Here is a 24,265-nt window from a genome sequence, read left to right on the forward strand (position 1 = left end):
GTGGGGGGGAAAATGTGTTAAAGAATCCAGACAAACAGACAAAGTTAGTTGATATAAGCTTTGTAAAAAATGAATTTTTACCATGCTTAATTTGATATAAAAAGAGTTTACAGATGTGTGTAAATTTTGACTTATTTCACTGTTCTCAAGTAGCCTATTACTGTCACATTAGTTGTTTTTTTTCCTATAATGCAGGTGGGCTTTCACATTGTATCCATCTTGGACACTTTCCTATCAGGCTTGCCTCAGATGTGTGTGGGAGGGGCAACAGTAGTAGCTTTTACCTGGATCTACGGCATTGGTCGACTGTGCTCAGATGTGAGTAGAATGATCAACTCTCAAATAGGCTGGTGGTGGAAGCTAATCTGGGCTGTAGTTTGCCCTAGCATTACTGCGGTAAGTCTTCCAGTTAAAATTGGAATCAGTACTTTGCTTAAACTTTCAATTATAGATCTTTTAAGTCCTTATAATGAAGGTTAACTATGAACCTTCTTAATAATTGGATTATTTTACACAACCTAGGAAAGATGTTTCAATTGGAATAATACATATAATAACATGACTAATATCACCTATATAGTATTTTCTCTTCTCTACTTCTATGTTACAGTAGATGCTTAATTGATTTTCCAAATTAATCCATTTTTTAAAGAAAATATTTTTAACATATTAATTAACCCCTATGTTATTGCAGCACAGTAATTTAATAAATACTCAATTTTTTCTATACCTTAAATAATTGTAATGGCTGTGTGGTTAAATTTGTACTCTGGAGTGTTGACAGCATGCTCCCAGATTTTAAAAACCCTGTCGCTGCCATGCCCTGTTGTCCTGTGGGAGGTTTGGACTAGGATGCTATAATCTTGATTTCTAAGTGAACATCTGAAACATTTAAAAAAAAACACATAAGAAATTTGGTAAATATTTTTCATGCAAGATAAGGAATATTATTTTTATCTTTTAGAACCATAGATTAAAAGAGTAATTTTTTAAGCTTTGTAAACACTTTTTTTTTAGTTAAATATTTATTCTGCATCTTTTAAATGTTCCTATTGTCTTACAGATCCTTATTGTCAGCTCCTTTGTGTCTGTTATCAGTTCTGAAGAGGATGAGACACACCCCTGGTGGCTAAACTTGATTGGTCTTTTGTTTTGGTTGATGACACTTGTGCCTATTTTTGTAGGCATCATCCATGAAATTTCACAAGCTAAGAATGGAACTTTTTTAGAGGTTAGTTTAGTGACAGATAAAATTGCCATTTCAATTATTAAAACATGCAATACATTGTTCATATATATATATATATATATACATACAGTATCATGTGTCCTCAGGTAGGCCATTTACAACATTAACACTTTCATACTCTGCCAAAACCATATCTGGCCAATAAAAAACTTTAAGGAAAAAATGTTCTTTTAACTAACTTTTATGCATTATGTATTGCTTTCTTTTTTATTTTTGGTTTCACAGAAAGTCCGAAGAGCATGTCAGCCTCGAAAAGGATGGGGGGCAACACTGCATAGGTGCAATAGTAATGTGGAGTACTATCCCACAGTTCACACACACCTTGGTATTGACATAAGCAGAGAGGGTCTTAGCACAGTTGCTGGTTAGTCTCTTACATTGGCATAGAAAACATTTTCACTAAATTTCACCAGATTTGCTCTACTCTAAATAAATATAAAAACAAACAAACAGTCTTACAACTCTTTAAGCATGATATTATTTTGAGCATGTACATTAAATACTTTAGTCATTTTATTCTACTTCTAAAAATTAAATGGTTGTGATTTTTTTTTCTGCAATGTGAACATTTTTGTTGGATGTTTTAAATACCTTATTTCAGAGTGAACTAGACTTAGGCATGCAACAAAAATTTCGAATATATCCTTAAAGATTTGGTGAAATTTTGAAATAATTGTAGACATTATTTTTGTAAATGTTAGTTATACTTGTGTAGTATGTTGTTATAGTTTAGTTATTTAGTAGCCTTGCACAGAGAGTGTATATATTTCTATGTTTACTAACTGACCACAGATCATGTCCAGTTCACCCCTGTGGGCGTTCATGTTCCCAGTCTGTCCCAAACTACATTGCTACCAGTGTCGCCTGGCACACCCAAAAGTAAAAAGCCAATGGACATGAGACACAAGGCCATACTAAATCATGCCTATAGCAATCCCCAGTGTCATGTGTCCTCAGGTAGGCCATTTACAACATTAACACTTTCATTTCAATAATACATTTGAACATAATAAAAGCTACTGTTATCTTAATGTAAATAAATAAATAACTTAAAATAAATATCTATTTTAAAGTTTTTAAAGTTGTCAATGTGCTTCACATGTAAAATACAGACAGCTTTGTCTGGGTTTCTATAAAAGTTAGAAGTTTTTCTGCAGCTTTTTTTCCTAGTCTCTAGTTTATTTAGATAGACTTAATGAATAAGCCTGTAGTCCCCTGTCTTTAACACTTCCTAAAACATTCTCACATATTAATTGTTATTGAAAGCCTAAATTTCCTTTTACTTGTACTAAATGTTCTATATCCATGTTATAGATTGGCTAAATAATATCATTTTTTGTTATTTGTCACACATTTTGTTTTAAAACATTTTGTATATTGCATCTTTCATGCTATATTTTGCTCATTGCACTATGGTCCAATCTCTTTTGGGAGAAGGTTTCGTAGCTTCCTTTAGGTGCTCGGCAAACTTAACTCAGGTCAAGTCAGGATTAGGACTCGAGTCCACTTGATAGATAGCCAAGCAGTTTATGCCAAATAACAAATCACACTATGCTCAATTTGAATAGGTTTTTTTTATGTAGTACAATTAAAAAGGAGGCGCAGTGTCTGAGCCAAAAGGGCTTGGCTTCTGAACCAGGGTGGTGAACCTTGTGAAGACTGGGATTTTTATTTTAGGGATTTTCGGGTGTCTCTGAGTGTACCTAACATTAGTTGGGGAAAAGTAAAGATGGTTGGTCATTGTGCTGGCCACATGACACCCTCGTTAACCATGGGCCATAGAAACAGATGACCCTTACATCTTCTGCCCCATAGATTGCAAGGTCTGAAAGGGGAACTTCACTTCATCTGCCCTATAGACCATAAGGTCTGAAAGAAGAACTTACCTTAAGGCTCTAACTATTTTAGATACTGGGCCCCTTGTAATTAAAATAAGGCCATGTATTCCTTTGCTTTTTCTTCACAACATTATTTTGGGGGCTCTCAGAAGATTGGTAGCCCTAGGCTATAGCTTACTGCTGATAAGTAAATCCAGCACTGATTTTTTGCCTTTTAAGGCTTATAAAAATCATTATTAAAAAAGCAACTAAACAATATATTTCACTTTATTTTAATGTATTTGTAATAATGGATGCCATTATAGAACATTGAATTATTCTTAAGCATTCTTTTGAGCTCTATCAACTTAAAACTTTCAATTTTAAAATTAACAATGAAAAGAAAATGGATTAAATACTATATAGAGATTTGTTAAGAAACCTGAGAAAAGAAAAATGAAATATGCATCTACAATATGGATTAAATAAGCCTACATGTATTTTTTTTTAACTTTATGAAATTTAGAAATCCATAAGAAAAGTATGAAAACAGATATTATAAATTTATTTAATGGTGGAATAACAAAGATCATTTGAAATAATTTCTTCTTAAAGTCATCATCACATTATTTAGACTTTTAAAAATATTTTTTAACATTTAGACTTAGTGGGATTTTTCTTTTAGAAATACTTTATAATTATAGATGGCATAAACAAATTTTAGTCATAACAGAATCTTTTAACCTAGAAATACAATGAATCATAATTCATTAACTCATAATTCTTTGATGTTGTCTTCTACTGGAAACACTAAACTCATATAGGACTAACTTTTCAAAGAATAAATGTTACTATCTTATAACAATTCACACATTTTGATGATTGTACTTTACCTTTCAAGGGAATTGTGTAGAAATACTAATGTAGGAATAACTTCAATGTTTATTTGAAATACTATAAAATGTAAACTTGTAGAGATTACTAGAGGAATTTTAAAGTAAAAATGTTCAAGTAAGCATCACAAGTATTGGTACTTTTTTAATTGTGTAAAAAAAAAAAAAGTAAAGTATCACTTTTAGAGCATGGAATCTATAGGACAGGTGATGTAAATGATTTTTGTTTCTTTGGCCCAAAATTAAGAAATGTGTCATGTGACCTGCTATCTTTCTCTTCCCCCAAGTGATAAGTACTGTACCCATTAAATGGGTGGATTCAGGTAGGGATGTCCTAAAAAATATGCAAATTCAAAATCTCAGTCATCAGCAGGAATCAAACTTATTCAAATTGATTGTAAAATATCTCATTAAATTACACCATTTAGGACTCCAATAGAGATGGATTCCCTAAGTATTTTTTCTCTTTTTGCCCAACCTTGTTTTGCTAATTTTTTATTGTAAGTCTTAAGGTGCTTGATTGTATGCTCTCCTAATTTTCAGGCTCTCTTGAAAGACTGAGTAAAAAGGCAAGGCCTGCAAGCATTTCCTTAGCCAATGAAGAGCTTCAGGATGTAATAGTCACCAAAAAGACGAAGCAGAAAGTAAGCACCCATGACGCTTTCACCCAAACTGATCAAAGCTGGGCCGAGAGTAAGCTATGCAGGCAGAGCTCTGTAAGTCTGTATTGTCTTCAGACGGCCCAAGCTTGATGTTTTTTCTTCAGTTTGCCTCACAGCGGAGCTGTTGTTCTTTTTTTGTTTTTTTAAATTTAGCTTATCATTTCTAGCTGCATATTAAAGGAATGTTAGAATAATTTTTTTTTATTTCTAGTTCAGAATACTGAATGATAAATATTACTTTATTTAAATATTTTTATAGTCAATGGTTAGAAATACTTTCCATATTAATTCTAAAACTTTATTCTAGCACTATTTTAAATCATTAGCTGAAAGCCTCCCAATTTAACTATGCAAATTATGCAAAACAGATATCAAATCTTATTAAATGATCAATTACCAGTTTTATATGTAGTAGCAATTTATATATCAAATTGTTCTATTTGTTATTATGCACTTCATCATATTCATTGTTTGCTAAATAAAGAGCATTAGAATTTTTATTTTACTTAAAAGTAGATTACAGTAGCACTTTAACAAATCTGTACAAAATCTATGACTAATCAAAATTTTAATTAATACCCTACATTAAATTTTTTTTTAAATGACACAAAATCATTTAATTTGTGTAGCAAAAAATATTTAATAGTAGCCAATTTTTCTTTTTTTTTTTTATTTTCAAACTTATATCTGCATGAGGATAAATTTATTATTGTTTTTAATCTTAGAAAAAAATGTTGTTATTAAAAAAAACTTTGTGTATTAGTCTGGGCCAAGCTAGCTTACTTGTATATATTTTTCACTTAATTAACAGTACTCTAAATAACTTGTTATATCTATTCATTTTTTTTTTATTTTGTTAGAAACTTTAAAATTTACTTTATGCATAATTATTGTAGGAATAAACTAACATTAATTGTCTCTATTATTCTCAAATTTATACTTATTTTTGTATTTAGATATCTGAGAGTTTTAATTTTCTTGCTTGTTGCATTTAAGAAATTAGTCTAAGATTGATGTGATCATTATGACTCATCATTTAAATTACTAGCACCCAACTTGTAATTTTTTAGCATTAATTTTTTGTAAGATATTGTAATACATCTGAATTTTAAGATTATGTAGAAACATTTTCTAAATTTTATTTTGAAATTAGAAGTATTACATATTTTTTTTTTATTTTAATACAAAATTATTCATTAATTTAACATCTTTTTTCAGCAACCTATAGTCAGTGTAACCAAAAGAATACCTGTCTTAAGGCGTTCATCATCCTGGCACCAGTTGGGTGGTCAGCCTGCGGTGCTCAGTGTTTGCGCCAAACAGCTCAGCTGTGCAAAGCCTAAAGCAACCCAGGTTTGAAAACTAAACTTTATATTCCTATTGCTTTTCAGTTTCTAATACTGAATGAGATTTCTTAACTAATATCATTCATGATTAAGTAGGATAGAAAACATAGCTGACATTACTAACTGATGTTTAGTAAAACTTCAAGTCAAACCATTTAAGCTGGTTAAAAAAATATTTGTAATGCAGTAATATCTACAAAAAATTTATAAAAAAAGGCCTTTTTTAGAAATCTGTAGCTGATTCATTTGAAAACTACCTGGTTAATTCCAGGTGCCTCTCACCTATGTTAGTTAATAAGCGTTCAGAATTTAAGGGGCACCTCTTTTACTCTAACCAACTTTTAGCTCACAAATAAAAGATTGTCTTTGGCATACAGGATAGGGGATTCATGCCCTGCTCAGCATAGCTATCAAACTGTAAGCAGTCCCTCTATACTGCTCATACTGGCATTCACTAGAACATCATAATTTGTAGACTGGATTAGTCATCATATGTCATAATGGAGTGCAGACATCTTTGGAGAAACAGTTCAAGAAGTCTTAGTTTTATCTGTATAAAACCCAAGTCTTAGATCCATACAGAAGGCTTGAAAGACTCAAAGAAAAATAGAAATAACTACAACCGTATATTAAATATAACTATTTTTAAGCCAAACATTTGTATTTGATGATATATAGGTTCAAGAAATTTGATGTCATGCTTTTTAATTACATTGAGAGACAACAAAAATTACATTTTTCAAAATTTTTTTTTTTGGATACTGTAAAAAAATTTATACTTTAGAATGAAAACTATGTAAGTCAAAGAGAAATCAACTAACTATCAGAGAGCTAATTACTTACCAATTAGGTATTTTAGAAATTTCTTCAGTTTAAAGTTACGTTTTCATAAATCATATTGTATTTTCATTTTTCCTGTTATTATTATTTTTTTATTGAAACAATGAAATTTTGTTTTATTCCATAGTCAAAGCCAACAGAAAGTCTTGCTCAGAGGAGACGTAGATTTGGACAGAGCATGGCTCCAAACTTAAGACTTTTAATCGGCCAAGAAATTAGTGCGTTAAATACAAAGCCAATCAATTATCCTTTACCAAGTGCAATTACTATGACCAACGAAGCACCATTACGTGTTGGCTGTGTTCTGATTGCACCGTCAGATTCCCCCACCCAGCCCAAGCAGTGGATGAATAGCCTACGTTTTAAAACTTCAATTGTCTCTGAAGATGGTGCACTACCGAGTCCACTAGCATTGAAGTATGACCCAGTGGTGACTGCTGTCCCTTTGACAAGACAAAAAGCACCAGCAATAAATACTGCTGTGCCTAAGCGCAGGCGGCGAACGCTAAGAGAGTCTAAAATCAACAGAGACATTAAATCTCAGTCTATGGAAGAAACTTCCATCAGTTCAAGACAGAAGCTTTTCGACGAGTCCAACTACATAAACAATCGTTACATTCTGACCAGAGCTGACTCAGATGGGATCTCCAGATGCAAGTCCCGGTCAGCATCATTAAGGACAAAGTCTGAATCTGACGAAGTGACAGTCGTGAAGATGACCAGAAAATGCAGTCTTTCATCAAGGCCTCAGCAGTTGATCCCGGTGAAAACCCGCAACAGAAGCAAGTCTTTCTCCTGTAAAGGTGGCAGTATCATAATGGAAGAAGAACTGGACCCACAGATTGATGAGATCAGGGATGACTTTAGGACATGTCTACAGATGATCCATGCTGAGACTGAAATGAGTAAACTGTGATATTTGTGTTCCTTTCATTGTCATATAATGAATTTTGTTTTCTGTAGAAGAAAAAGAAACTTTCTGTTGTAGATAAAAAAAAAACTGTGTACATAATATGGTAGATGTGGCAATTTGTTGGCAATACTGGACACATTTCAGATCATTCCATTTAGCTGTAAATGTTACAGTGTTAATTTTTTGTTTTTGTTTCTGTTAATGAATGTTGTTAACAGATAGCTGACTTTTAGATATATTTAAATACCTATATAAGCTTTAATAGCTAAACTAATGTTGTTTGTGTTATCATCTTCTTAGTTGTTACACGCTGTAGAGTTTACTATATACTCTTGCACTCCCATTGAATTGTTGCAATTCTGTGATGTCTGGTTGAGTTGGAACCTAAAAAACAATAATTGTTTTACATTGTGTAAATAGAACTGTACAGAAGTGTTATATAACATTTTTATACTCATAAGCATAAAAAAGTGTGTGTGTGTTTCTGTATATAGACTTCAATTTATATTACTTTGGCATGAAACCTGATGGTGTTAACAAAAATGTCTATTTTTAGACAGACCCCTAAGTTATGAAATAATGAGACAAAAAGGCTCTGTACTCTAGGCAAGCTATCATATATTTTGTTTTAACAATACTGGAAATTGCCTTTTGCACCAGAGATGGGTTCTTGTTTTTTTCTTTTGCATGCAGAACTGTTGCAGAGATTTATCTACCAATCTTATTGACAGAGATGAATAATTGCAGTGATATTTAGGACTGAGGTGTACTTTGAATAAAAGTAAATAAGACATGTGAGAAATAGAGAATGTGGATGAATGCATCTTTACATATGCTAAATTATTTATGATATTGTCTGAATGTTACTTAACTGAAGTAGTCTATTACTTAGTACATCTGTATCTATTTTTTTTTATTATTATGACTGAAGTATTTATGCGATAGAGTGAAAGAATAATTTTTCATTTAATAATAATATTATTATTATAATACAGTTTTTAATTATACGTAGTTCTCAAGCATTACTGGTCTGCATAATACATTCTAAGTTTTCCTTTTTTTTTACTCTAACTAGTAAGACCTATGATGAAAGCAATAAAAAATTATTTATAATTGACACCAAAAAATGTTCATTTATGTATCTATTTTTCATTTTTGTTTATTGTAAATCTGATGTTTTAATACATCAGAATATTATATCTCTATGTTGTTGTTTTTTAGTCTTGAAATATTGTTCTTCAGAAATCTTAAATTCTAATTAGGATATATTTTTTAAACGATTTTTAATAATAATTTGTTTCTAAGATGGAAGCAGGCAGGACTCAAAACTCATGACATCCCATCAAAGCGAAGACCAAAAGCCCAGGTAGCCATCTAATGAACGAATTTTGATAACTCAACTCAAGAAAACATTAGGAAACTGGAAAAGACACAAAATAGAGCAGTGAGATTCATAACAAACGAATATTCACACTTGACTAGAGTAACACCTTTAGTAAAATCACTAAATTTAGAAAGTCTTCAGGACAGAAGACTCAAAAGTAAAGTAGCAATTATACATAAAACACTGAACCATAATCTTCAAATACAAAAACAAAATTTAATAAAATACTCAGAAAGACACAAAGATAAAGACACATTCCTCATCCCATATGCTAGGACAAATTTGTACAAATACTAATTCTCCCCTTGTGCTATTAGAGTATGGAATAGGTTGCCTGAGCTAGCCAGGAAAACCAGTGACTTGGCAGAATTTAAGTCATTGGTTTATATGCATGACTAAATGCATGACGCGTAGGACGTAATCATCTTCTTTTTTGAAGTAACGTCTGTATTATATAAGAATATATAATTTTGACTAGATAAATGGATAAGTGACTTTTGTTTTTTCAAAGTCTAAACTCACTCTGTCTGTGTCTGTCTAGTAAAACGTTTTTCAGTATAAACACGTCATTTCTCCAGTGCACATTCTGGGTTCAAGTTTAAACTTTCCACAATCCTTCACTGGCATAGACAAAAAGACATAAAAACATTATTATTTTGTCAGATACAAATATACAAACAAAGGAAATTCAGTATTCAAAACTACTGGTAAATGTGTAGGGTTCCATACACTCGTTCTTTCTCTCACACCCATTCTCGGATTTAGTTGAAACTTGAAAAAGTAATTTATATACCTAACCTAACAAAACACGAATCAATAGGCCTATACAAAAATACTCAATTTAACAGTTAATTATTGGTACGGTAATTAATTATTTTGATTGATATCGAAAAAGGGAAATAGCTTGTACATTTTTGGTAGATATAGTTTTAAGGACGGAGTTCTTAACCTTTAAGTATGTTTTTTTTTTATAAGGACTTTTTATATTTTGCTTATTTTTCTGTGGGTTTTTTTCTCTCTATTTATCTATCTATCTATCTATCTATCTATTTATTTATCTATTTATCTATCTCTATCTATCTATCTATCTATCTATCTATCTATCTATCTATCTACCTAATCATTCTTGCACATGCCTTGTTCGATATGATAGGACACATTTTTATAAATACTCCTTCTTCCCTAGTGTTATTAGTGCATGGAATGGGTTGCCTGACTCAGCCAGAATTACCAATGACTTGGCAGAACTTAAGTCATGGATTAACATACGACTACACTGACCTAGGGACACGAGTGGGACGTAATCATTTTTTTAAAAGTAACGCCTGCATTTGATAACATTAGGCAGGGCTTTTTTTTTTGTGACGGTACGCACCGGTACGGCGTACCGGCACATTTTTTTAAAATATTGCTTTTCTTGTATTTTAACGTATATTATTAATTTTTAGTAGTTAAAAGTTAGGCAATCAACTACGGAGTACCGGCACCTAATCACTGAGTACCGGCACCCAATTTTAAACACAAAAAAAAAGCACTGAGATTAGGTATAAACTAATTTTATCTAATCTAACCAAACAACATACTGGCATCATACTGTATCTATTATCTATATGTTTATTATAAAAGAAAATGCGTTGAGCATGTATGAAACTAAATAAATGTACCGTTAAGTTGTATCAAATACGATTTTCTTTTTCTCTATCCATGGTAATATAATATCACCAATATAATAGACGATTTGCATTGAAAGTAAAGGGAAGTCAGCGCTGTTTCACACATGACACTTGTGTTATTGCAAGGAATACCTAATTGCCTCCCTTCGTACCATCTCGTCTGGCCCAAAATTAAGAAATGTGTCATGTGACCTGCTATCTTTCTCTTCCCCCAAGTGATAAGTACTGTACCCATTAAATGGGTGGATTCAGGTAGGGATGTCCTAAAAAATATGCAAATTCAAAATCTCAGTCATCAGCAGGAATCAAACTTATTCAAATTGATTGTAAAATATCTCATTAAATTACACCATTTAGGACTCCAATAGAGATGGATTCCCTAAGTATTTTTTCTCTTTTTGCCCAACCTTGTTTTGCTAATTTTTTATTGTAAGTCTTAAGGTGCTTGATTGTATGCTCTCCTAATTTTCAGGCTCTCTTGAAAGACTGAGTAAAAAGGCAAGGCCTGCAAGCATTTCCTTAGCCAATGAAGAGCTTCAGGATGTAATAGTCACCAAAAAGACGAAGCAGAAAGTAAGCACCCATGACGCTTTCACCCAAACTGATCAAAGCTGGGCCGAGAGTAAGCTATGCAGGCAGAGCTCTGTAAGTCTGTATTGTCTTCAGACGGCCCAAGCTTGATGTTTTTTCTTCAGTTTGCCTCACAGCGGAGCTGTTGTTCTTTTTTTGTTTTTTTAAATTTAGCTTATCATTTCTAGCTGCATATTAAAGGAATGTTAGAATAATTTTTTTTTATTTCTAGTTCAGAATACTGAATGATAAATATTACTTTATTTAAATATTTTTATAGTCAATGGTTAGAAATACTTTCCATATTAATTCTAAAACTTTATTCTAGCACTATTTTAAATCATTAGCTGAAAGCCTCCCAATTTAACTATGCAAATTATGCAAAACAGATATCAAATCTTATTAAATGATCAATTACCAGTTTTATATGTAGTAGCAATTTATATATCAAATTGTTCTATTTGTTATTATGCACTTCATCATATTCATTGTTTGCTAAATAAAGAGCATTAGAATTTTTATTTTACTTAAAAGTAGATTACAGTAGCACTTTAACAAATCTGTACAAAATCTATGACTAATCAAAATTTTAATTAATACCCTACATTAAATTTTTTTTTAAATGACACAAAATCATTTAATTTGTGTAGCAAAAAATATTTAATAGTAGCCAATTTTTCTTTTTTTTTTTTATTTTCAAACTTATATCTGCATGAGGATAAATTTATTATTGTTTTTAATCTTAGAAAAAAATGTTGTTATTAAAAAAAACTTTGTGTATTAGTCTGGGCCAAGCTAGCTTACTTGTATATATTTTTCACTTAATTAACAGTACTCTAAATAACTTGTTATATCTATTCATTTTTTTTTTATTTTGTTAGAAACTTTAAAATTTACTTTATGCATAATTATTGTAGGAATAAACTAACATTAATTGTCTCTATTATTCTCAAATTTATACTTATTTTTGTATTTAGATATCTGAGAGTTTTAATTTTCTTGCTTGTTGCATTTAAGAAATTAGTCTAAGATTGATGTGATCATTATGACTCATCATTTAAATTACTAGCACCCAACTTGTAATTTTTTAGCATTAATTTTTTGTAAGATATTGTAATACATCTGAATTTTAAGATTATGTAGAAACATTTTCTAAATTTTATTTTGAAATTAGAAGTATTACATATTTTTTTTTTATTTTAATACAAAATTATTCATTAATTTAACATCTTTTTTCAGCAACCTATAGTCAGTGTAACCAAAAGAATACCTGTCTTAAGGCGTTCATCATCCTGGCACCAGTTGGGTGGTCAGCCTGCGGTGCTCAGTGTTTGCGCCAAACAGCTCAGCTGTGCAAAGCCTAAAGCAACCCAGGTTTGAAAACTAAACTTTATATTCCTATTGCTTTTCAGTTTCTAATACTGAATGAGATTTCTTAACTAATATCATTCATGATTAAGTAGGATAGAAAACATAGCTGACATTACTAACTGATGTTTAGTAAAACTTCAAGTCAAACCATTTAAGCTGGTTAAAAAAATATTTGTAATGCAGTAATATCTACAAAAAATTTATAAAAAAAGGCCTTTTTTAGAAATCTGTAGCTGATTCATTTGAAAACTACCTGGTTAATTCCAGGTGCCTCTCACCTATGTTAGTTAATAAGCGTTCAGAATTTAAGGGGCACCTCTTTTACTCTAACCAACTTTTAGCTCACAAATAAAAGATTGTCTTTGGCATACAGGATAGGGGATTCATGCCCTGCTCAGCATAGCTATCAAACTGTAAGCAGTCCCTCTATACTGCTCATACTGGCATTCACTAGAACATCATAATTTGTAGACTGGATTAGTCATCATATGTCATAATGGAGTGCAGACATCTTTGGAGAAACAGTTCAAGAAGTCTTAGTTTTATCTGTATAAAACCCAAGTCTTAGATCCATACAGAAGGCTTGAAAGACTCAAAGAAAAATAGAAATAACTACAACCGTATATTAAATATAACTATTTTTAAGCCAAACATTTGTATTTGATGATATATAGGTTCAAGAAATTTGATGTCATGCTTTTTAATTACATTGAGAGACAACAAAAATTACATTTTTCAAAATTTTTTTTTTTTGGATACTGTAAAAAAATTTATACTTTAGAATGAAAACTATGTAAGTCAAAGAGAAATCAACTAACTATCAGAGAGCTAATTACTTACCAATTAGGTATTTTAGAAATTTCTTCAGTTTAAAGTTACGTTTTCATAAATCATATTGTATTTTCATTTTTCCTGTTATTATTATTTTTTTATTGAAACAATGAAATTTTGTTTTATTCCATAGTCAAAGCCAACAGAAAGTCTTGCTCAGAGGAGACGTAGATTTGGACAGAGCATGGCTCCAAACTTAAGACTTTTAATCGGCCAAGAAATTAGTGCGTTAAATACAAAGCCAATCAATTATCCTTTACCAAGTGCAATTACTATGACCAACGAAGCACCATTACGTGTTGGCTGTGTTCTGATTGCACCGTCAGATTCCCCCACCCAGCCCAAGCAGTGGATGAATAGCCCACGTTTTAAAACTTCAATTGTCTCTGAAGATGGTGCACTACCGAGTCCACTAGCATTGAAGTATGACCCAGTGGTGACTGCTGTCCCTTTGACAAGACAAAAAGCACCAGCAATAAATACTGCTGTGCCTAAGCGCAGGCGGCGAACGCTAAGAGAGTCTAAAATCAACAGAGACATTAAATCTCAGTCTATGGAAGAAACTTCCATCAGTTCAAGACAGAAGCTTTTCGACGAGTCCAACTACATAAACAATCGTTACATTCTGACCAGAGCTGACTCAGATGGGATCTCCAGATGCAAGTCCCGGTCAGCATCATTAAGGACAAAGTCTGAATCTGACGAAGTGACAGTCGTGAAGATGACCAGAAAATGCAGTCTTTCATCAAGGCCTCAGCAGTTGATCCCGGTGAAAACCCGCAACAGAAGCAAGTCTTTCTCCTGTAAAGGTGGCAGTATCATAATGGAAGAAGAACTGGACCCACAGATTGATGAGATCAGGGATGACTTTAGGACATGTCTACAGATGATCCATGCTGAGACTGAAATGAGTAAACTGTGATATTTGTGTTCCTTTCATTGTCATATAATGAATTTTGTTTTCTGTAGAAGAAAAAGAAACTTTCTGTTGTAGATAAAAAAAAAACTGTGTACATAATATGGTAGATGTGGCAATTTGTTGGCAATACTGGACACATTTCAGATCATTCCATTTAGCTGTAAATGTTACAGTGTTAATTTTTTGTTTTTGTTTCTGTTAATGAATGTTGTTAACAGATAGCTGACTTTTAGATATATTTAAATACCTATATAAGCTTTAATAGCTAAACTAATGTTGTTTGTGTTATCATCTTCTTAGTTGTTACACGCTGTAGAGTTTACTATATACTGTTGCACTCCCATTGAATTGTTGCAATTCTGTGATGTCTGGTTGAGTTGGAACCTAAAAAACAATAATTGTTTTACATTGTGTAAATAGAACTGTACAGAAGTGTTATATAACATTTTTATACTCATAAGCATAAAAAAGTGTGTGTGTGTTTCTGTATATAGACTTCAATTTATATTACTTTGGCATGAAACCTGATGGTGTTAACAAAAATGTCTATTTTTAGACAGACCCCTAAGTTATGAAATAATGAGACAAAAAGGCTCTGTACTCTAGGCAAGCTATCATATATTTTGTTTTAACAATACTGGAAATTGCCTTTTGCACCAGAGATGGGTTCTTGTTTTTTTCTTTTGCATGCAGAACTGTTGCAGAGATTTATCTACCAATCTTATTGACAGAGATGAATAATTGCAGTGATATTTAGGACTGAGGTGTACTTTGAATAAAAGTAAATAAGACATGTGAGAAATAGAGAATGTGGATGAATGCATCTTTACATATGCTAAATTATTTATGATATTGTCTGAATGTTACTTAACTGAAGTAGTCTCTTACTTAGTACATCTGTATCTATTTTTTTTTATTATTATGACTGAAGTATTTATGCGATAGAGTGAAAGAATAATTTTTCATTTAATAATATTATTATTATTATAATACAGTTTTTAATTATACGTAGTTCTCAAGCATTACTGGTCTGCATAATACATTCTAAGTTTTCCTTTTTTTTTACTCTAACTAGTAAGACCTATGATGAAAGCAATAAAAAATTATTTATAATTGACACCAAAAAATGTTCATTTATGTATCTATTTTTCATTTTTGTTTATTGTAAATCTGATGTTTTAATACATCAGAATATTATATCTCTATGTTGTTGTTTTTTAGTCTTGAAATATTGTTCTTCAGAAATCTTAAATTCTAATTAGGATATATTTTTTAAACGATTTTTAATAATAATTTGTTTCTAAGATGGAAGCAGGCAGGACTCAAAACTCATGACATCCCATCAAAGCGAAGACCAAAAGCCCAGGTAGCCATCTAATGAACGAATTTTGATAACTCAACTCAAGAAAACATTAGGAAACTGGAAAAGACACAAAATAGAGCAGTGAGATTCATAACAAACGAATATTCACACTTGACTAGAGTAACACCTTTAGTAAAATCACTAAATTTAGAAAGTCTTCAGGACAGAAGACTCAAAAGTAAAGTAGCAATTATACATAAAACACTGAACCATAATCTTCAAATACAAAAACAAAATTTAATAAAATACTCAGAAAGACACAAAGATAAAGACACATTCCTCATCCCATATGCTAGGACAAATTTGTACAAATACTAATTCTCCCCTTGTGCTATTAGAGTATGGAATAGGTTGCCTGAGCTAGCCAGGAAAACCAGTGACTTGGCAGAATTTAAGTCATTGGTTTATATGCATGACTAAATGCATGACGCGTAGGACGTAATCATCTTCTTTTTTGAAGTAACGTCTGTATTATATAAGAATATATAATTTTGACTAGATAAATGGATAAGTGACTTTTGTTTTTTCAAAGTCTAAACTCACTCTGTCTGTGTCTGTCTAGTAAAACGTTTTTCAGTATAAACACGTCATTTCTCCAGTGCACATTCTGGGTTCAAGTTTAAACTTTCCACAATCCTTCACTGGCATAGACAAAAAGACATAAAAACATTATTATTTTGTCAGATACAAATATACAAACAAAGGAAATTCAGTATTCAAAACTACTGGTAAATGTGTAGGGTTCCATACACTCGTTCTTTCTCTCACACCCATTCTCGGATTTAGTTGAAACTTGAAAAAGTAATTTATATACCTAACCTAACAAAACACGAATCAATAGGCCTATACAAAAATACTCAATTTAACAGTTAATTATTGGTACGGTAATTAATTATTTTGATTGATATCGAAAAAGGGAAATAGCTTGTACATTTTTGGTAGATATAGTTTTAAGGACGGAGTTCTTAACCTTTAAGTATGTTTTTTTTTTATAAGGACTTTTTATATTTTGCTTATTTTTCTGTGGGTTTTTTTCTCTCTATTTATCTATCTATCTATCTATCTATCTATTTATTTATCTATTTATCTATCTCTATCTATCTATCTATCTATCTATCTATCTATCTATCTATCTATCTACCTAATCATTCTTGCACATGCCTTGTTCGATATGATAGGACACATTTTTATAAATACTCCTTCTTCCCTAGTGTTATTAGTGCATGGAATGGGTTGCCTGACTCAGCCAGAATTACCAATGACTTGGCAGAACTTAAGTCATGGATTAACATACGACTACACTGACCTAGGGACACGAGTGGGACGTAATCATTTTTTAAAAAGTAACGCCTGCATTTGATAACATTAGGCAGGGCTTTTTTTTTTGTGACGGTACGCACCGGTACGGCGTACCGGCACATTTTTTTAAAATATTGCTTTTCTTGTATTTTAACGTATATTATTAATTTTTAGTAGTTAAAAGTTAGGCAATCAACTACGGAGTACCGGCACCTAATCACTGAGTACCGGCACCCAATTTTAAACACAAAAAAAAAGCACTGAGATTAGGTATAAACTAATTTTATCTAATCTAACCAAACAACATACTGGCATCATACTGTATCTATTATCTATATGTTTATTATAAAAGAAAATGCGTTGAGCATGTATGAAACTAAATAAATGTACCGTTAAGTTGTATCAAATACGATTTTCTTTTTCTCTATCCATGGTAATACAATATCACCAATATAATAGACGATTTGCATTGAAAGTAAAGGGAAGTCAGCGCTGTTTCACACATGACACTCGTGTTATTGCAAGGAATACCTAATTGCCTCCCTTCGTACCATCTCGTCTGCAGTTTCCACGATTTAAAAAAAAAACAAAAAACATGCCAACTTTTTTCTAAAGTTCAACCATTAGAGCATTTAAATTGTGACCTTCGTTTAGTATGTCCTTAAAAATGAGTGTCACGTGTTTAGCTTTTGTTTTATTTAGACACGAACAGAGAATTTATTTTCACGTGGAATCAAATGCCAGAACTGAAAAGTTCGATAGCGCCTCCAATATCTTGAGTACTCATAGGGAAATAGGGGATGGGGGGGGGGGTGAACAAGCTGCACAGACAACATATGTTAAAACGTGCGATCAGTAGCTTAGCATGCGAACAGATCACGATTCAAATTACGAACCTTTTTTTTTTCTTTAAATTGCCTATACATCTATAATTAAATAAATGCGAAAACAAAATTGCTAACAGCTATAGTAGCCGGACGTTTTTCCTGTCAAGAGACGCTCTTAGTAGTTGACATGGGAAAACTTTTGTAATAGGAGAGCTCTACAAAGGCTCCCTGGTGAGTCACAAGTGTTTTCGTGATTGCATATGAGAGTAGTGTGCATGTGTGTGTGCGTTCTTCCGAGTGTGGGTTTAGCTCCCGTGGTATTCATTGAAGACTCCTGACTACGTCTAGATTTGGGGTTATGGTTTTAGATCCAGCGCTAAATCTCTAGTAGTACAGCGGCCACACTTTTCCAATGACCTTGAAGTAAGGGCGAGGCTGTTTCTACCTGTCAAATTTGTCTAACGCCAGGTGTAATGTCTGTACTAAGCAACCTGCATTGGTCGACTTAGACAAAATGGCATGGCAAATGAGCGTAGCCCAATTAAAACAAAAAATCACGTGATGATAAAATAAATGAATTTCAAAATTAGACATAATATAATAAATGTAACAACTTATTATTATGTAATGAGAGATATTTTTGAATCAATGGGTAAAAATGTTCGCCCGATATTAGAGGCAAATAATGTCATGCTTATCAGTTTGTATGATCGACTGTCTGTAAGCGAGGGTTGACAACAGTGGCGTAGCTAGGGTGGGGTGTGGGGTCCAAATTGGAAAATTTCCCGGCCCCCCATTAGAGGTATTGACATTGAATATTAAATATTATTCCATTAACTTACGTCATGATGTCGAATGCCAAAATGCAGGCACCCCTAAATAGTCAACGTGCACACCCCTCCCCCCAAATTACTAACTACACCACTGGTTGACCTCAACGTAAGTTAGGTACCTATCAGAGTTGGGTGGACTCAGGGGCATTCTAAAAATACAGTATCAAATCTCAGTTTTACTCTGGAATCGAACTTGAGACCACTCGTTTCGGAAGCCACGCGCCTATTTACTTCATCACTTTACCCCATTTTCGGATGAATGTTAAAAGTAATTAGCGAATGATATTTCTCAAAATTGGTCTTAATTTGGGGATTGTTGTTTTTGTTTTCATGTTTTGTGCTTCGTATATATGTATGTATATATGTGTGTGTGTGTCTCTCTCTGTCTCTGTGTGTGTGTGTGTGTGTGTGTGTGTAAGTGTGTTGAGGGCGGGGGTACGTTTTGAAGAGACTTACAGGGGAAGGGACTGCCTATTAGTAGAGACCGTCTTAAAAGTATTATCGATCGTTGCTTTCTATTTTCGTGTATTGTAAACTTCAAGTTGGTTTTGTATGCTTCGCGTGCTACGCGCCCAGCACATCGGCCAACTGTCTTCAACTTCTTCAACAAACTTCAGTTGTCTGGAAATAATTGATTTTCAAGCTTCGAACTCGAGTCCCTTTGGTTTAGAAATTAATACGCTGTCCATTGTTTTGTTATTTTTTTTTTTACCGGCTTATTAAGTTAAGTTCCCCTCCCTGACCTTGCAACCTATGGGGCAGATGATGTGAAGCTCATTGTGCTGGCCACATGACACCCTATACATAATCTTCCCTATAGATCATAAGGTCTGAAAGGGAACTTTACTTTTTTTTTTACTCTATCATCTTATTTTAACTGAGTACCAGCACCCAAAAGTGTCTGGTCCCAAATATTTCATGGGGCAGGCAAGAGAGACGTGCTGGAAAAGAAGCCACTAATCTTCCATAACCAGAACTGAGGTTTCTATTTAAACATCCTTTTAATTTTTTGGTTTAAGAGCAAAGAGACAGAATGCACGCCTTTCATAATCCAGTCAGTTGAAGAGCTGGCAATTCAAAGGAAGAAATTTAAAAAGTTAGAAAAAAAGGAGAAAATGTTGGGAAGAGAGAAACAACAACAAACAACAACAAACAACAACAAACAACAACGAAACATTGGAAGTCAAATAAAACAAAATTTGTTCGTGACAGCCTCAAGTTTATTTTTAGAAGCATATTTGAAGGTCAAGGTCATAGTTGTATGTGGTTGACAAGTAATGATAAGTTTATTTAAAAAGATGGCTGTTTTTCCATAAGGTCTAAAAATAGTTTAGAAGTTTGCTGGAAAGGGGCTAGAGGTGGTATTTAAAGACTTGGCATATTAAGTATCAAAAGAGAGCTGGACTAGAGAAAAATATTGTAAATTGAATTGTATTAATGTGATTTCAAGTTCTACAAAGCTTTGCGTTTATTTAAAGAGGATTTAAGTTTTGAGTTTATACTTTAAAATAGTAAATTGTTTGAGATAATATTGTTTGAAGGAAGGAACTTTCATACATTGTACACTGGTAAAGCATTGTCTGATCAACACAATCTCATCGTAACATCAAGAAACACAGTGTGACCATCAGTCTCAAAAGTATATTGTCATCTGGCATTCAAACATATCGTCACAGTTATGACAATATCAATGGGAAAAAAGTCTTTAGTGACACCAAAGTGTACACAACAAACATAGGCCACATGTCCCATACACTACACCCTTATCCAAAGCAGATAATAATTATATTATTACAAGAAATATTTTTACTGTATAGGTTACTGAAATGTTTACTATTTCAGGAGCAGGTCATTTTCATTCTCGCAACCCTCAGACTTGATGAACTGAACCAGCTCGAAACCACGTGACACGGAATGTGATAAACGGCTCAACTGCCATGGGCGTGGCCAGAGCTAATACATCCTTGTTAACCTACGACCCCTTTCAAGGTTGACGACTTAACTACAGTTCTTGTCTTGACTTTGAGACCAGCAACGTTTATCCTCCCCCCCCCTCCACACCATTTCCCTGTGTTTCCTCGCACTCATCAACGCCCACGAGATTATTACTTTGGGCGAGAAATGCGATCGGAACATTTCTAAGACTGTAGTCTTCCAAGCAGTTTATTCGCAATCACAATGTGAACATCTGCACTGACCACTGGTCAGTTTACGGACTTACGTCTGTGATCTCATGGCAAAAGCAGTCTTATTGCACTTTTTCTGCAACTACTGCCATGCTTTTCGTAAAGGCTTCAAACTCAACTATTTACAATGTACTTATGGAGGTCAAATTTTCCGAAAGGTTGTTACGTATTTGTTTGTTTATGGAAAAAAATGGAGTGTTGGGGTGGCTTTAGGTTCAAGGACGGAAACGCTAGTAATGCATGCATAGTTTTACGTCACACGGTCATTTAAACAAATGTGATAATACTAGAGGTTAAGGACCTTCTAATTAATTCATTAATTTTGCAATGCATTTGATTAAAAAAAAAAAAGGACTGCTGTTTCATCGTGCTCTGAAAGTTTTGAAATCCAGTGAGCCGTAGCTTTGGGAACAGTACTCTATTTATCTATTTGTAAAACAAGCTATTGCTTAGGGCCCCCACTTACTTGAGAAGAGGGGAGGCACTAAAATGATTTCAGGAATATTTTCTATCATTTTTTAAGAAGGAGCTAAGGAAACAATGCCTTATGCTTATTACAAGAGGCCCCCATTACTCAAATAGCTTAGGGATTTATCAAATCTAAATCCGGCCCTGTTTAGACATCACCAATGAAGAGCAACAACTTCGGATCGCCTCAAAAGATGGTTCGTTCTTCTTTTTAGGACGTAAACATTCGCCTTATTTCGTACCCAGAGACGTTACATATTAAATGTTGTTGGATATGCTCAATTAATGATTCAAAATAAAGTTGCAGGATACATTACCATAGCATACCATTATCAATTTATTTTTAATTGGCACCCACTCTTCTGTCTACTTTTAGATAGCTAGAGAATGTCGTCAGCTTGAGACAAGTTGGATTTTTCCAGAAGCTATCTTTAGTAGACGCCTATTTCGCAATAAAAAAAACAAGATTACAAAGAGAGTTTGTGTCAGAGGCGGCCCCCATCGAAGTCACCAATGGACCAAAGGACTAATGGACCAGGAATGTTTAAGCCATAGTCTTGTTTTGGTCGTTTAAATTAATAAAATTGTAAAAAAAAATGTTTTTTTTTTCATTTAAAAGCAAACAGGACAACACTTCGTCTTTGATAAGACTCTTGTAACTCTTCTGGAATAAGTAGAGTAGAGATTCAACTGATCACTTAAAAACAGAATGGAAACCTCCCAGACAGTGTCGTTGGCACCTGGTTCTCTCCCTAAGGTCTCTCTCTAAGCTCTCTTCCTAAGGTATGTATCCAATGTCTTTTCCTAAACTCTCTCCCTAAGATCTCTCTAAAATGTCTTTCCCTACGGTCTCTCCCTAAGTCCTTCCTTAACAACTTTCCCTATGGTCAGCAGACCAATTATGGCTTCATCTACCAGACCCGTGTTTCGCCCTGATGTCCTTTATCCATGGCCGTGCACCCAGCAACTTCATATATTTACTGCATGTACGTCAGGTTCAGCAGGCCGTAAGACAGATGTCTCTGTCTTGGGCTCGCTCGACCTGCACTTTAACGAGACCTGGCAGTAAAAATAGAGAAACAATAATTTGATATACAAACCACGCCCACTCCAGCCAGCAATGTTTGTGTATTGATTTGACCATTTACAGACGGACGTTTTAATCTCGCTTGCCAGGCGTTACTTATCAATCATCTGGACATCTGTGTTTTCTCTTGTTTTTACCACCCCATTCACAATGGCCAGTTTGATTTGAAATAATAATGACCAACAATGCACCTTCTTGTCTAAATTTGCTTCAAATAAATGTAGTTTTCTTTTTATGTTATTCATAAATTAACAATAAAAATAATTGAAACAATTCGTATGATATTAAATGGCTCCATAGATGTCTTCCATTCCCCCCTCTGAGGCCTAAGTGTCGCAGAAAATATTATTATTTGACATGTCTCCTAAACGGTAGTTTTTGCAATGCAAAGATATTAATCAGGAAATGTGGGTGTCCATTTATTATGCTTGTAAAAGTACTTAGACTTAATAGGGAGAATAAAAAAACAACAACCTTTGTTTTGTTCGTTGTCAGATTTATTTCACTGATTGTTATGTCCAATCTTGACAACTACAACAGTACAGTCAAGAAAAACAAATACGTTGTCCACAGTATTACATTGTTCACTCAAGGATAAAGGGGCTACGGTATAAATACAAATCAAATTAAAGTGGTCAAGAAATTAGGATACCGCCTTAGAGAATGTATTGTGCTATGAGATGACAAATGGTTATGAACAAAATTTAATTTTTTAAACGGATTTTTCATGCTTAGAAGTGCGCCTGCTTAGTTTGAGAAATTCTTTAATTACTTAGTATATTTATTATTATTGTTAATTATTTATCCACGTCTTTCTGGAGAAAACCATTGGGGTCTATCAATTTACAAATATAGGTGTTAGTGTTTTTATAACTTTATTTGAATGACATGAAATTTATTGTTTTATTTAAAATGCACCTAGCTTTAATGTTTCTTGATATAAGTCATTAGTCATTAAATTACAAGTTTGTGTAGTTCCAGTTCTATCCAATCAAGTGAATCCTTTCAATTCATATGTCAACTTTCTGATAAATCAAATATTAACGATTATTCATAAATAATGAATAAGTAGCGATACCATATTGGACTGTGTTCATACAAAGACCACGTCACTGTATCCCGTTTGTCTTTTAATACGAAGAAAAAAAAGGGAAAAACAATACAAAACATAGCTAATGCTGTTGCGTTCTATCCCTTAGCAAATGTCACTCACACACACACACACTCACACACACACACTCACACACACACACACACTCCCCAGTCTTGTCTCCAAGCATTGTCTCTGATACCAGCGATGTGTCAACATTGAACTTTAAAGCCTTGGAAGGAAACATTCAGACGAAGAGAGTGCCGCACGTGTCCTGGCAGTGACAAAGTACCGCGAAACTTGTTTCCGATGAGTACTTCATGGACAAAAATCTAAATTGACCCCCGCCCGCCACCTCCAACACACACAAACTGATCTTTTTTTTTCTCATTCATTTCCTTTCCTAAACATCCGGTCAAGAGAGCGCTCAGATTTTAGACTTTCAAATAGTTTACGTTACTAAAAGAATGATACAATGCGAAACGCAGAATACAGAATAATATCAAAAAGGCGATTTGCGAAAATAATTTGGTTAAAGAGTAAGAACATCATAATACATGTATATAAAATCATCTACACACTCGATGCATTTAGATTCAACTCCTTGTTATTTTTATTCATGATTGTAGACACTTCAAGTAGGG

General features: G+C 33.1%; 2 protein-coding genes across 11 annotated transcripts in view; both read left to right on the top strand.

Moving 5' to 3' along the window:
- The window catches only part of LOC106067429 (uncharacterized), a 184,378-nt gene extending 175,541 nt beyond the window's left edge, over positions 1–8,837 (top strand). For 6 of the 9 annotated variants that reach the window (XM_056038000.1, XM_056037999.1, XM_056037995.1 and 3 more), the window contains 7 exons: positions 196–396; positions 1,064–1,231; positions 1,475–1,613; positions 2,042–2,206; positions 4,503–4,675; positions 5,840–5,974; positions 6,935–8,837. In XM_056038000.1, the coding sequence (XP_055893975.1) occupies positions 196–396; positions 1,064–1,231; positions 1,475–1,613; positions 2,042–2,206; positions 4,503–4,675; positions 5,840–5,974; positions 6,935–7,723 (1,770 nt within the window). In that variant the 3' untranslated portion in view covers positions 7,724–8,837. The remainder of the gene's footprint in view (positions 1–195; positions 397–1,063; positions 1,232–1,474; positions 1,614–2,041; positions 2,207–4,502; positions 4,676–5,839; positions 5,975–6,934) is intronic. The other 3 variants (XM_056037997.1, XM_056038001.1, XM_056038002.1) reach the window with 3 other exon arrangements.
- A 2,119-nt stretch (positions 8,838–10,956) lies between these two features.
- Positions 10,957–15,585, top strand: LOC129927915 (uncharacterized). Of its 2 annotated transcripts, none has more exons than XM_056039749.1 (3): positions 10,957–11,422; positions 12,587–12,721; positions 13,683–15,585. In XM_056039749.1, exon 3 carries the CDS (start codon positions 13,734–13,736, stop codon positions 14,469–14,471), a length of 738 nt encoding a protein of 245 aa, XP_055895724.1. In that variant the 5' UTR covers positions 10,957–11,422; positions 12,587–12,721; positions 13,683–13,733; the 3' UTR covers positions 14,472–15,585. The 2 variants fall into 2 exon arrangements, with proteins under 2 accessions (XP_055895724.1, XP_055895725.1); XM_056039750.1 differs by having other exon boundaries at positions 10,957–11,350.
- Positions 15,586–24,265: the final 8,680 nt, after the last annotated feature.

Source organism: Biomphalaria glabrata, chromosome 8, assembly GCF_947242115.1.
Source record: "Biomphalaria glabrata chromosome 8, xgBioGlab47.1, whole genome shotgun sequence".
In the NCBI taxonomy this organism is placed as follows: Eukaryota; Metazoa; Mollusca; class Gastropoda; family Planorbidae; genus Biomphalaria; species Biomphalaria glabrata.